The sequence below is a fragment of the Macaca thibetana genome, chromosome 12, assembly GCF_024542745.1.
Source record: "Macaca thibetana thibetana isolate TM-01 chromosome 12, ASM2454274v1, whole genome shotgun sequence".
In the NCBI taxonomy this organism is placed as follows: domain Eukaryota; kingdom Metazoa; phylum Chordata; class Mammalia; order Primates; family Cercopithecidae; genus Macaca; species Macaca thibetana.
Window position 1 is genome coordinate 46,756,838 of NC_065589.1, and position 14,714 is coordinate 46,771,551.

At 39.0% G+C, this 14,714-nt stretch overlaps 1 protein-coding gene across 1 annotated transcript in view; it reads left to right on the plus strand.

The window, feature by feature from the left end:
• Window positions 1-5,213, plus strand: part of STK17B (serine/threonine kinase 17b) — a 37,459-nt gene extending 32,246 nt beyond the window's left edge. The window contains exon 8 of the mRNA XM_050752086.1: window positions 1,056-5,213. Coding sequence (XP_050608043.1) covers window positions 1,056-1,338 — 283 coding nt within the window. The 3' untranslated portion in view covers window positions 1,339-5,213. The remainder of the gene's footprint in view (window positions 1-1,055) is intronic.
• Window positions 5,214-14,714: the final 9,501 nt, after the last annotated feature.

Consider the following 14,714-nt stretch of genomic DNA (forward strand, 5'->3'; position numbering starts at 1 on the left):
GCCAATATGGTGAAACCCCATCTCTACTAAAAATACAAAATGTTAGCTGGGCATGGTGGCGTGCGCCTATAGTTCCAGCTATTCAGGAGGCTGAGGCAGGAGAATTGCTTGAATCTGGAAGGCAGGTGTTGCAGTGAGCTGAGATCGCACCACTGCACTCTAGCCTGGGTGACAGAGTGAGACTCCATTGCAAAAAAAAAAAAATTATTTGGAAAGCAGTTAAGCACCATCTTTCAAAATATAAAGACCCAGTAACTTTACTAGTAACTCATCCTATGAAAATAATTAGAGAAGCTCCCAAAAAACATTTTCTCAATATTCATTGCAGCATATTTATGATAGCAAAATGCTGGAAGCTTCAATGGGCATCTGGTTAAATAAATTATGGTGTATCCATATGGAAGAGTACTAAATAATGCAGCTGTTAATAAATATGTTAACTCTGTACTGATGTGAAAAAAATGCTTGAAATGCATTATTGAGTGAGTGAAGAAAGCCAATTGCAGAAACGGAGTATGTGAAGCCGTCTGTGTGTGTGTGTATGTATGTGTGTGTATATGTTTGTGTGTATGTATATGCACATATATGTAGAAAAAATATCTGGAGGTGGGATGGGGGAATGAAAAAAAAAATAATTTTACTTTTTACCTTCATGAGAGATAATATGGTGTAATGCTTAAAAGCACAGACGCTAGAGTCAAAGTTCCACTTAACCATTTACAGGTTAGGAGATTTGGGGTAAATTTCAAGCCTCCTGGTACCCTACTTTGCATATTTGTTAAATGAGGGGAATAATAGTACCCATTTCGTTAGTTTCTTGTGATTGTTGAATGAGTATTTGAAGCATATAGAATAGTCCCTGGCATATAACTAAGCATTCAGTAAAAGTTAGCTGCTATTATCATTATTATTCTCTTCTGTACTATTTGGATTTTATATTATGAGTATGTTTTATTTTCACAATAATTAAAAAATATGTCTATAATCTATCCAACTGAAGACATTTTCAATTTGATTTTTAATTCTCAATTTTCCCTTTCTGCTTTCTTTCAAAGGAAAAGACCAACAGCAGAGATATGCCTTTCTCATTCTTGGCTACAGCAGTGGGACTTTGAAAACTTGTTTCACCCTGAAGAAACTTCCAGTTCCTCTCAAATTCAGGATCATTCTATAAGGTCCTCTGAAGACAAGACTTCTAAATCCTCCTGTAATGGAACCTGTGGTGATAGAGAAGACAAAGAGAATATCCCAGAGGATAGCAGCATGGTTTCCAAAAGATTTCGTTTCGATGACTCATTACCCAATCCCCATGAACTTGTTTCAGATTTGCTGTGTTAGCACTTTTTTCTTTGACTCATTTGGACTGAATTTGAAATTTTATATCCACTCCAGTGAGATTATGGTTTGTAGCTTCATATATGACATGTTTATATTGTAAATGCACTTTTGCATAGAATAATTTAGGGAGTGTTTTAATGTTAAATTACTAGTTGCTAGCATGTTATGGTTTCATATCCTGAGATAGCTCTGCAGATAAGAAAATATTTAAATATATGACAAAAAGTAAAATTGTACATGTATGTGAGTTTACATGTTAATGAAATAAGTTCAAATGAACTTATCACAATGTTTTGCATATCAACAAAAAAGTGGCTTCAGTTTTATTATGGGTGGTATAAACTGAACGCAAGACATTGGACTTTAAGGGGTTCTCTCTCTAAGGTGACTCTTATACCATGCCTTATCAACATAATTTGTTTAGGAAAGCATTATGAAGTTTAAGCCAAAGTAATTTCTACTTTATAGATGCTCAAGAGACATTTTACAATTGAAAATGTTTTTCAATTACAAATATTTTGAAACTGCATAAGATTTTCATTCTCTATGGTCTGTTATATGAGAGAGATCCTTTAACCAGAGCAAAGAGGGAGTTAGAAACCTGATCAGGGATATTCTTTACAAGTTGGAGCAGAGAAAAGAGTAGCATGGCTTCATTTTAACGCAAATGTCTTTTTCCTCCTCCCAACCTACTTGAGATCTGATAAGGTCTGGATGGAGATATTTGGTATGCAAGTGTAGAGTTTTTTAAACCTCCAGAATTTCTAGGTAGAAGATACTTAGGTAAAGTTAAATATTCTCTATTTTTAGGCAAACATATTTATTAATTGAATATAAAAGAAAATGTTGACACACTCAGACAGCTTACTGAATTTTAGATGTCTTCTGTATCTTAGAATACAAGTCAGTCATTCAGAGTTCTAAAAGTGTGCTTAAAAAATTACAGCACCGGTAGGTCTATTAACACAGTGCCGGAGTCAGCAGTAGCAAGACTAATGTGATCATAAAACATGATGTTAGGCTCGTCTGAAGTTCTTGTGTGAAATTCCTAGTGAGTGAGGAGGCTCAGCTTAAAGCCATCTGCAGAGTGGCCCCTCATTGTGGTCTTTTGCTGGGACAAATGCAAGAAAGAGACTAGGGAGAGCAAAATGTTTGCTTATGGCTAGAGACTATATCCAGCCCTAATGATGGGGACACTTAGTCCTTTTTGGGTAATCTTTTATGAATTTTCACCTGATGACTGTTATATTGGTCTGTTATCATGTTAACTGTGATCTCATGACCGTGTTGCTGTATCAAAAGAAATATTTTGACAAACAGTAACAACAACGTGGTGTTCCCCCTTTAGACCTTTAACTTCTCAAAATTTTGGTAAGTTTCCAAATTCTTTAATAATAACTTAAAACCGTTTTGAATAACTGTCAGGTCACTTTATTTGACCACATGGTGAATTTCTTTAACATCTTTGGCATTTGTTAAGGAAAAGTTTTTTCTACTTGTATATGTGTGCACATGTGTGTATGTATAGGTGTATGTATATATCTATAGATAGATACAATACATTCTTTAGACAGTTTTCAAGATTCTTTGCTGTGGTATATTGTGCTCAACTCAGGTGCCAAAGGAGTTTTGTTTGTTGTTGTTGTTGTTGTTGTTTTTGAGACGGAGTTTCGCTCTGTCGCTCAGGTTGGAGTGCAGTGGCATGATCTCAGCTCACGGCAACCTCCGCCTCCCAGGTTTGAGCAATTCTCCTGTCTCAGCCTCCTGAGTAGCTGGGATTACAGGCACATGCCACCATGCCCAGCTAATTTTTGTATTTTTAGTAGAGATGGGGTTTCACCATGTTGTCCAGGCTGGTTACAAACTCCTGACTTCAAGTGATCCACCCGCCTCGGCCTCCCAATGTGCTGGGATTACAGGCGTGAGCCAGCACGCCCGCCCAGGAGCTCTCTTCTTATGACATATAAATTATGACATTTATATTCTTTATATGACTTTATATTCTCTTCTTATGACATTTAAATTCTTTATGTAGTTTGTTGGTCCAACAAACCAGACATCATATAATCTAAATTGAGCCCTTGTATATCTAAAACTGATGAGTTGTTTCTAAATTGTTGATTGTCCATTTACTTGCCTTTGGTATTAAGATAATGCAAGTAAAGCTTAGTAAGTCATTGGATAATGAGGAAATGATTATGTTTCTGAAGACCATATTGTATTTTTAATTTTTAGAGGAATTATGCCATCCCCCCAAAAATCAAGAAATATTTGAATTTTAAATTATAAGCTCATTTGTAAAAAGACACTTTATACCAACTTTCTCTTTCTCTGAAAATCTTAAAATAGTTTACATCTACCTTTAATTAGTAGAATACAGAGTTGTAAATTTCCATGCCTTTTTTCCTAACATTAAGTTTTATAGTAGAAAAGCAACTAGTGGTTGCACAAAGATATAAAAATCCAGTCTTTTTACAAAGGTGTGAATTTAAATAATTTTATTGATTGAAATATGAAAATAAACCAATCATTTAAGAGCTTTTTAGCAAATGATTCAGTTCTTACTCTTTTTCTCCCAAGATTGAAAAGCATAATGTATTTCTCTGAAGTAGGAATCTAGAGAGCCCCTATGAGTGGACAGATGTCAGTAACACTTGAACACATGCAAAGATAAGTGTTATATTGTGATATTTTAAAGTTTAATTTGCTTTTTGGGTAGGATCCCTAAATAGATAGGATTTTTAAATAGATGATATATACATGGCAATTACAATTGTCATTTTAATTATTTTCCCTACAATAAAAAACCTAGCTCTGAGCAGTGAAATTGTAATGGCACTTTAAAGGAAGTAAGCCGTTAACTGTTCTCTAGTCCAGCGATCCCCAACCTTTTTGGCACTAGGGACAGGTTTTGTGGAAGACAGTTTTTCCACAGGACTGGGGGGATAGGGGGATGGTTTCAAGATGATTAAAGTGCATTACATTTATCATTAGATTCTTGTAAGGAGCATGCAACCTAGATCCCTTGCATGTGTGGTTCACAATATGATTTGAGCTCCTTTGAGAATCTAATGCCATGGCTAATCTAACAGGAAGCTGAGCTCAGGCGGTAATGCTTGGCACCGCCCCCCCGCCCCCCACTTTCTGTGCAGGCCAATCATGGCCTGGGGTTGGGGACCCCTGCTCTAGTCAGTAATGAGATAAGGTACTTGTGCTAGAATATAAATCAACACATTGCTTCCTTTATTAAAGACATCCTGTTATTTTTAAAAAGTCAACTGAGCCAGTATGATTAGTGATGTAATTGATTTTCATTCTGGCACAAGCCTCTTTCATTCTGGACAGCTCACAAATAGTTAATGGGCCATGCTTTGAATAGCCTTCCTCTAAGCAACATTTATAAATATTGATATTTTATAACTGTTTACATTTCTTCTGTTTATTTTTGAATTTTCAGTTTGATATCTTGTCCTTATTCATTGTTGTATAAACAACTGTACTTTAATTTCAAGTAGTAGTAAAATTATTTGACTTCAGTTTGTGGGGATTATTATCAGTTTATAATTTTATAAAAGTAGTTTAAAGAATAATTGTAAATTTTACATAAATTACAACTTCCCTGCCATGGTTTATTAAATAATAATATTGCTTGAGGCATATAGACAGACATTATTATGAGTATTCCAGTAAGAAAACTACATCAACTTGATCATTCTGGCTAAAAATTAAAAAGCACTTTTTTATATCTGTGGTTGTCATTTATTTCAAAGCATTTCTAAATCTATTGTTCTTGAAAGTATGTCTGGATGTTCTATCCTTTGACATAGGTCATCTATGAACCCTCTTTGTGTCTAATAAACATATCTGTAAAGGCATGTAAATCTGAAAACAATTATTCACTGGCATCAAGGAATAATTTTTAGAAAATGTCAATGAATGAATTTAACTGTACTACATGTTGCACTACAGTGCACTACATGTTACACAAAACATGAATGAGGGATTCTTCAAGATATTTATAATCTGGTTGTAGACTAAAGAACAGTCAGTTCTCATTATGCATGGTAGTTATGTTCTATAAAGTTCCCACACTTTAGTTACTAATCATTGCTCCTTGGGGAAATACAGAGTTAGGTTCCTGCAAGGCTCTGTTCATAGCATTTTAAACAATTGATCAATACATAATTTTGTGTATTTCTATTTAATCGTACTTCATTTAATATATATTGTTGGTTCATTAACATTGAACTAACAGGCAATAGCACTGTAATTCATGCCTGAATGAACTTACCTAATGTGTTTTTGAGGGAGAAGGAAAGGAAAAATGATTGGAAAAATTCAGACTGCAGAAGCAGCCTGCCTGAAAAGTCACACAGCAATAGGCAAAAAATAAAACAACCTTGGGAAAAACTCAGGCTGCACATGGACAGGTAAGAAGATCAGGCTGTAAAACACAGATAAGCAACTCGGGCACAGAAGGAGGGGGCAAGTCTCCTGGGTAACACCAAACTTCACACATACAGTGGGCCCCAGTAAAAACAGTGGGCCTTAATAAGCACACTCCTTTCCTTTAGGCACACTAAGATAGGGAAGCCAGAAGTGGATGTTGGTGGGGGATGTCCGCAGCTGCAAGAAAATGTCTGGGAACGCAGGAAACTCTCCCTCCCAAATAAGTGACACAAAGCAGCACACAGTAACTAAGAGTCTGCCTAAGTGATCAAGGAATTGGGTAAAGGCTGATAGAAACTCTGCTCTATGCAGATAGCACACCTGGTCCCAACGAAAGCTTCAGGCCCTAGGAAGATAAGATGCCCCCTTCCTCACTAGCCCATGTATAAAAACCGTGACATTTTTACTGGAAACCCGCTGGGGACCCCTCTCTGACAGCTGTTCTTTCCTTTTGCCTATTAAACTCTTGCTCCAGTTTCTGTGTGGGTTTGTCTGCAACCTCAATTTCCTTGGCCGTGAGACCAAGAACCTTGGTATTTACCCCAGATAATGAGGCTGCTTCTTTTTGGGGGCTCACCCAGGCTTTGAAAGTGAATTCATCAGAAGGGTAAGGTAGCAGACTCTCTACTTTCACTTCCGAGGCTTCTCATCCTCAGTTTTTATTCTCTCAAAGAACTATCAAAAAACGAGGCATCTGTCTGCTGATTAATGAGCCACAAGGGCTAGCTGCTGGTCTTAAAGATTCAAATGTCAGGCTTGCAGGGGAGGACTTGTCCATCCCCAGTGCCCTCAGGGTGCTGGGAATGTTGGCTCTGTCCAAACCAGTTTTCTGTCACAGAGAACTTTGCTGTTGCATGGGGCTGGAAGAGGTCCTGGAGCAACTGAGAATTTCTGACCATGGTTACTCCTGGACTGACCCCAGCCTCCGATTGCCCAACCAGGTGTTGGCCATAGGATCACCAAGCTTTCCTATGTAAACTTTAGTTTTCTCCTTTCCTTTCCACAGTCACTGTGTCTCTTATGCTCTCTCTGTATGCACTGCTGCAGGGGTTTTTACATCCTGGGGAAGTAATTCAATTAGGCAAGTTTAGCAAGCACCTTAGCAACCAGGAATGCAGGTCAAAGGATTGCTGTTTTTGTGACTTTCTACAGACAGGAGGACTTCATAATCCACATCTCAAAGACTACTTAACTCCTAATGACAGCACTTCCTGGGGTTGGGTAGGAGGTCACACCCTGCCAGTGAACATCTCTCTTTCCATCCGGGCTGTTTCCTTTCCCACATGAGGAGCTAATACTGCCCAGTCAGACTGGATAGCCCCTCTATGAGACAAATTAACTTTCTCCTGCTAGGAGGTATGCTATGGGAACAACTTGCCACATGTCAGACTTCACTCTCTGTCCTTTGTTTAGAGGGCATATGGAGGCAAAGTTACTGCCTGGTATTTCGAGGCTTACATAGCCACCTAGTGGAATGAGAATCCTCTCCCTGGGTGACCTGTATGCCCTTTGCCAAACGCCTCTAGTTTTCCAGTTCTTCTCTTTTTCACATCTGCTAGAGACCAAACGTTATGCCCCCTCTGCAAGCAGGAGATCTCTGCTTTCAGGAGTGAGGAGAAAAATGTCCTCCAAAACCAAATTTTAGTCTCAATACTCTCCATTAACAGGAAGGCCACCAATTGACCCTTATGTTCTCTTGAGACACCTATTCTGCCTACAACTAGAATGGCATCTAAATAGAAAGGGGATTTTATGTCTGGAAGTTAACTAGAACCACCACCTAAGAATACATTCTCTAGTCTGGTCCATAATAGCAGAGTATAAAGCTCAGTCCAGTACACTCCCTCCATTAAAGGGCCTTGCTCAAATGCAACTGTTACATAATCTCTCCCAAGACTCATCCATCAAGGAGCCACACAGGTCACACAAGTCTGGGAGATCAAAGGACAGTCACCAGGCAGGGGACTAAGGCTACATGGGTATGTGTGACTATCCCCATTATTTAGCTCCTCTGGGACCATGGTTTGAGGATCATGCCTGCAACCACTGGGTGGCACACACAGTGCTGGGACCCAGTGACCAAGGAGGGAGAACAGTCAGGGGGACGTTCCCACTGTCTTCCCCTCTACCTTGGGTCATACCAAAAAGAACAAGGAGACTGAGGAATGCCTCTTCTCTTGTCTCTTTTCTAGGATGGGTAGCAAGCTATCTTCAGCCTGCACTCCTCTGGAGTGCATTTTGAACCCCTTTGACCCCAACACTCATTTTCTTTTGCCCAAGGGCATCCCCTTCTTACCATCTCAAGAATGAACAGACCCGGTCAGCCAAATGAAGCCTTGACTTTAATCTTATTCAACAATTAGATCTTTTCTGTAGACAGAAGGGCAAATGGTCCAAGGTCCCCTATGTACAGGCTTTCTCTGCCCTGCGAGACAACCCAGACCTTTGCAAGTATTGCACAATTGACTCAGCCCTCTTAGCAATCATATCAGGCAGGTCTGTGGAGAGTAGTTCCCCTAAGTCAGAAGAGCAGGTTTTAGAGGAACCATTGGAGGTGGCTTCTAAGTGCCCCAGTCCTTCCAGTTTCCCTTATCCAGGGACCCCTCCAATTGTGCCATCAGCTCCTCTAGCTCCACCATCTCTGAAACTCCCCATAGCCCCAGTTTCACCCTACCCCTACAAGAAATGCCAGATGGAAGGGGTACCACTAGGGTACATGCTCCCTTCTCATTACAGGACCTTAGGGAAATAAAGGGACACTTGGGCAGCTTGGGCAGATTTTCTGATGACCCTGATAGGTATATAGAGGCTTTCCAAACTTTAACCCAAGTGTTTAATCTAACATAGAGAGAGATGCTGTGCTACCTTTAAGCCAAACTCTGTCACAGAAAAGCATTATAGGCAGCAAAAACATTCAGAGATAAACAGCATATCTCCTATAGCTGGTCTAAAGTTCTTTTTTTTTTTTTTTTTTTGGACCAAGTCTCACTCTGTTGCCCAGGCTGGAGTGCAGTGGTGCCATCTTGGCTCACTGCAACCTCCACCACCCGGGTTCAAGCAATTCTCCTGCCTCAGCCTCCCGAGTAGCCAGGATTACAGGTGTGTGTCACCACGTCCAGCTAGTTTTTTGTATTTTTAGTAGAGATGAGGTTTCACCATGTTGGCCAGGCTGGCAGTCTAAAATTCTTGAAAGGAAAATGTCTAAAGAGAGACAGGATCCCCATTCTCAATAGAAAGAGTGCCCCTTTAAAACCCGTAAATGGAGCCCTAGTGATCCCACAAACGAATGGCTAAGAAAACACTTTCTAATGTGCATTTTAAAAGGCTTGCAAAGAACCAGAACAAAACCTCTTAATTACTCTAAACTGTCCTTGTTGAACCAGAAACCAGATGAGAACCCCTCCGCCTTTTTGGAAAGGCTGAGAGAAGCTTTAATAAAATATACCTCCCTGTCTCCCAATTCCATAAGAAACAAGTTCATTACTTAGGTAGCCCCTGATATCAAAAGAAAGTTGCTGAAACAGTGTCTGTCTAAAGATCTTCCTAGTTTTTCTCACCCTGAAGTTAAAACTTTGCAGTGTGTAAATGCCATTCTCCTCTGTGTCCCAATCAAAGAAGTCTCAGAAAGGCCCTGAGGCTCTCTTCAATTTCTTAGAAAGGGAGTATAGGGTCTCAAAATCTAAAGCTTAGTTCTGTCAAACTTCAGTAAAGTACCTAGGTCTAATCTTATCAGAAGGAACCAGAGCACCAGGTGAGGGAAGGATTAAGCCCATTTCCTTTAATAGTTAAGGGGGTTTATTCATCATTACTGAATTTTGCAGTCTGTGAGTACCTGGGTACAGGGAAATGGCTCACCCTTTATACCACCTCGTAAGAGAAACTCAAACAGTTAAAACTTGCCCCCACCCCCTTTGGAAACCTGAGGCTCAAAAAAGCCTTTAACTAGCTAAAGCAATCCTTACTTAAAACACTAGCCCTCAGTCTTCCCATAGGGAAAGCATTCAGTCTCTAGGTATTAAAAAGGAAGGAAATGGCACTGGAAGTTTTAACTAAGGCTTGACGTCCAGCTCAACAGCCAGTGGGTTACTGAAGCAAGGAACCTAACTTGGCGGCTAAAGGATTGTCAGCCTGCCTCCAAGCAGTTACAGTGGTGGCTTTGCTGGTGCCAGAGGCCACTAGGTTAACCACAGGGAATAATATAACTGTTTAACCCCCCACAATATAGCAGCACTGCTGTCCTCTAAGGAAGGGCTCTGGGTAACAGACAATTGCCCACTTACGTATCAATCCTTGCTGCCAAAAGGATCTGCAGGCCAGTTGAAAACCTGCTCTTGCCTGAGCCACTTTCTCCCGAAGAAAACTGGAGAACATAAACATGATTGTAAACAGGTAGTGGTGCAAACTAGGGGAAAAAATGGCAAGAATCACTGTTCACATTCTCTGTAAAGTTTTAATTAAGAAAAAGGATTGTCTTAAAGTGTTCAGCTTAATTGAAAGTGGATATCCAAGCTATGGGTATATTTAAAAGGCCTTTATGTTTTTCTCTTCATAAATCTTGTTTTCCTGGAAAAGGTTTTTTTCTCAGCCGACTGAATTACTTTTTTCACTATATGTTGCCCCTCCTGGTGCACACATGAAAGACCCTAGAATAACTTCTGGTAGCCTGGGACTTCTTGGGAAAACAGAAAAGGTGACACAAATCCCATTTTGGGAAAAATCTCCGTTTTCCTCATGGAACTCCTGAAATTAGAGGTGAATAAGTACCTCTCAAAAATCTGTCTTTGTCTTCTGTCTATACCTATTTATTAGGTCCTGGAAATTGTATTCCTAGTCCTGTTCTTAAAGGGCCTCACCCAGTGGCCAATAATCCAACTAGGAAATTGGCAAATGTTAATCGTATAACTACTGGATCTTCTGCTGTTTGTCTGTGTGATTACATATGTGTTATGTGTGTAATGTCTTTTTAAAAAGAGCTCTGATTGGCTTAAGAAAAATAAGCACTTAAATCAAATTTTTTAAGGAAAAAGTAAAAGCTGTGGTACCTTTCAGTTCACGTGACTTTAATCTTTAAAAATAAAAAAAGTATTAGGAATTATTGGTAAAATATAAATGTCTTCAAGGTGTAAAAATGTGGTCTAAATTACACAGGTCAGATACCAGATTTGCTAAATGTTTTAAGATTGTAAAATGCTTCTTTAGCCTTTAAAAACTGTCAGCTTGCCTGCTTCACAATTGGTAAGGCCTGGGAACATACGGAAGTAACTATGCCCCTAACTACGTGGAAAGGAATCAAACTTTGTCTGCATCTAGTACATAATGAAAACAACCTACCAGGTTTTACATTACAGTTAAAACTTGCTAAGAATTACCATTGTGCCATGTAATTGAAATTACTGAACATGGAATTGCATGCAAGATGTGTTAAAAACAAAAAAAAAGCAGTAAAAGATATTTCTAGTTAAAGATTATAAGAAGGCATAAAAATGTACATTTTGCCTAGAAACAAAGGATTGTCTTAAATTAAAATAAAGTAGAAGGTTTAAGCAAATTGTAAAAAGATTATAAAAATTAATCTTGCAAAGGAAACTCTGTGTGTGAACATATTTACTAAATTCAAAAGGGTATTATATGATTTTTTTTCTGTAAATTAAACACTGAAATAAAAGTGCAACAAGGTTTTCTTGGATGCCAATCCGTTCTTCAGCAAAACTTGTCAAGGGTTATAACAGGTGTGTAAAAATGTCACCTCATGGTCAAACTGGTTAAGATTAAGTAGTATTGTCTATAAGGGTTCATTAAAAATTAGGGTTAATATTAATAGCAAACTAATGCAAGAGTGAAATTTAACTTTCTCTCTTGAATAGGATTTTCATGTAATAGAAAAAGCTGATGAATGGTTTTTGCTTTTTCAAATTTTTGACTCACCATTTTGGCAAAACAAATAACTTATGGTAATCTAAAATTCTATTTCATAATATCAAGTGTTTTAAATTTAAAATATATTTAACAGGCTTCCCAACATCAAACTTTAGTCTCAAGGTTGTCTTTCCTGACCCCTGTCTTTTGGCTGCTGCAGAGAGCCCTGGAGCATCTGGAACATCTGGTAAACAGAATTGTAACATGTTTGGCACATAGAATTGCCAAAATGATGTTTAATACTCTTCAGGTTATATTTTAGGGAATAATATCAACATATGTTCCAAAACTGTATGGGATGTCCAAGGTTCTAATGTCTGAATATGTGCTATTAATCACAATTAAGTTTGTTATGTTGGGTTATTGTAAGCCATGGAAATAACCAAATTTGTCAAGCATGTTCTTGACTGTAACCACCCTGGACATTTTGTCATTTATGGGGAATTGTTGTCTTGTTTTATCTTCTTCTTCCTAAGAAAAAAAGTTTATAATCAGTTGTGGAACTTTAACAGGTGCTCTTAAATACAGGTTTCTGATAACAACAAAAAAAATGTACAGAATTCATAAAAAGCTGAAACATTTACAAATATCAAGCAGAAAAAGAGTTAACTGATCAGACTGAACTAATAGAAAACTAAAGCAATATTCTTGATTTATTCTTGGAACATTGCTGATCCTTATTTTATTTTTCAAAGTCAAGGAAACTTGTCTTGAGCTAGCTACAGCCTTTAACAACTAAGTAAAGTATACTCCTGTAAACAAAGTTTCAAGCATGTTTGTTTCTCTCTGCCTGGTTCCTCCAGAATTCAAAAACTGGTTGTAACAATATAGTTGTTTGCATCAGTGCAATAAGAATTCATTTTATTTTGCAACTGGACACAATTGGAAAAACTGGTTGTTTTACCAAGGCTTTGATTGGAAGGGTGTGTTTCCCTCTAAGAAGTCAGGCTTGACTTGCAGAACCAATAAAAGCCCCTTGGGAAACTGGCCTCATTCCTTGACTACACCATCTCCATACAGGATTCCTAACCTGCCGTGAGTAAAGAATGTCACTGGACACAGGAAGGGGAACATCACACACCAGGGCCTGTTGTGGGGTGGGGGAGGGGGGAGGGATAGCATTAGGAGATACACCTAATGTAGATGAAGAGTTAATGGGTGCAGCACACCAACATGGCACATGTATACATATGTAACAAACCTGCACGTTGTGCACATGTACCCTAGAACTTAAAGTATAATTAAAAAAAAATTAAAAAAAAGAATGTCACTTTCTAACAGGCCTAGGAACTCCATGCTCTTGGAACCTCAAGAAGGAAGTTTACCCAACTCACAGGTATTTGAAGGTACAAACATATGTCTGGGCTGGGCTTTAGAAAGTCTTATCTAAGATTCCTTATGGAATAAAATTCCATCAAAGCCAATCTAAAAGGCCTATGTGGCTGGGCGCAGTGGCTTATGCTTGTAATCCCAGAGAGCCGAGGTGAGTGGATCACCTGAGGTCGGGAGTTCGACATCAGCCTGGCTAACATGGTGAAACCCTGTCTCTACTAAAAATACAGAATTAGCTGGGCATGATGGCAGGCGCCTGTAATGCCAACTACTTGGGAGGATGAGGCAGGAGAATTGCTTGAACCTGGGAGGCAGAGGTTTCAGTGAGCCAGGATTGCACCACTGCACTCCAGCCTGGGCGACAGAGTGAGATTCCATCTCCAAAAAAAAAAAAAAAATTAATTAAAAAAAAAAAAAACTATGTAAAAATAGTTACTATTGTTGCACTTTATGCAAATAATCAAACCAAGTTTAAAACTAAAGTCTATTTTGCAAATGACTTAGTGCTATCATAATTTTTTAACAGGTATGAGGACTGGAAGAGGGAAAATATGTTCCAAACTTATCATGAATCTATTATTAACTTCTAGTCTCATTAGTTGTTTTTAAGTTTTTGCCTATGTTTTAAACTAACCATGCTTATTCCTTTGAGCCAACCACCAATCTCCAGATGTGGCTCAAAGGAGACAAAAAGGAATGGGTAATGTAAAAATCTGGATCAATATTCCAGTTCTAAGCAATTATCCTGCAGATCCTGCTGGGAAACAGGAATAAATAGGGTGCCCATAACCCAAAAATCTTTTTGGAAGGATAAAATCAAGAAAGTTGAACAAAGCACAAAGCCAAGTCCCATACACCCAAATCTTTGTTTGTTTGTTTCTTGTTTGGTTGTTTTTTTGAGATGGAGTTTTGCTCTGTTGCCAGGCTGGAGTGCAGTGGCTAGATCTTGGCTCATTGCAACCTCTGCCTCCCAGGTTCAAGTGATTCTCCCGCCTCAGCCTCTCGAGTAGCTGGGACTACAGGCATGTGCCACCAAGCACAGCTAATCTTTTTATTTTTTATTTTTATTTTAGTTTAGTTTTTTTTTAGTAGAGACAGAGTTTTACCATGTTGGCTAGGATGGTCTCGATCTCTTGACCTCGTGATCCACCCGCCTCGGCCTCCCAAAGTGCTGGGATTACAGGCCTGAGTCACTGGGCCCAGCCCATACACCCAAATCTTAACAGGCATAACTATAGCCACCAGTTATCAGGGAGCGTCAGCAGCCTCAAGATTTTTAAGCTTACCCTTAACCTCCTTGTCTCCTAATAACCCAAATTATTTCTTTTTGCCTAGAGGCTATCAAGCTCCAAGTGGTAATGCAAATGGAATCATGCATAAACGTACCTTTCATCTGAGGACCCTTAAACCAGCCCCTGGAGGAATCCTAGCTGCTGTTCCACACACAACCCGCCTCTCCAGCAGGAAGTAACCAGAAAGATTAACGCCCAATCTGCCTAACAGCAGTTAGGGTTTCCTCTCCTGAGGAGGGGAATGAGGGAGAAGGAAAGGAAACATCATTGGAAAAATTTAGACTGCAGCAGCCTGCCTGAAAAGTCACACAGCAACAGGCGAAAAATAAAACAGCCTTGGGAAAAACTCGGGGTGCACCTGGACAGATGAGAAGATCAGGTTGTAAA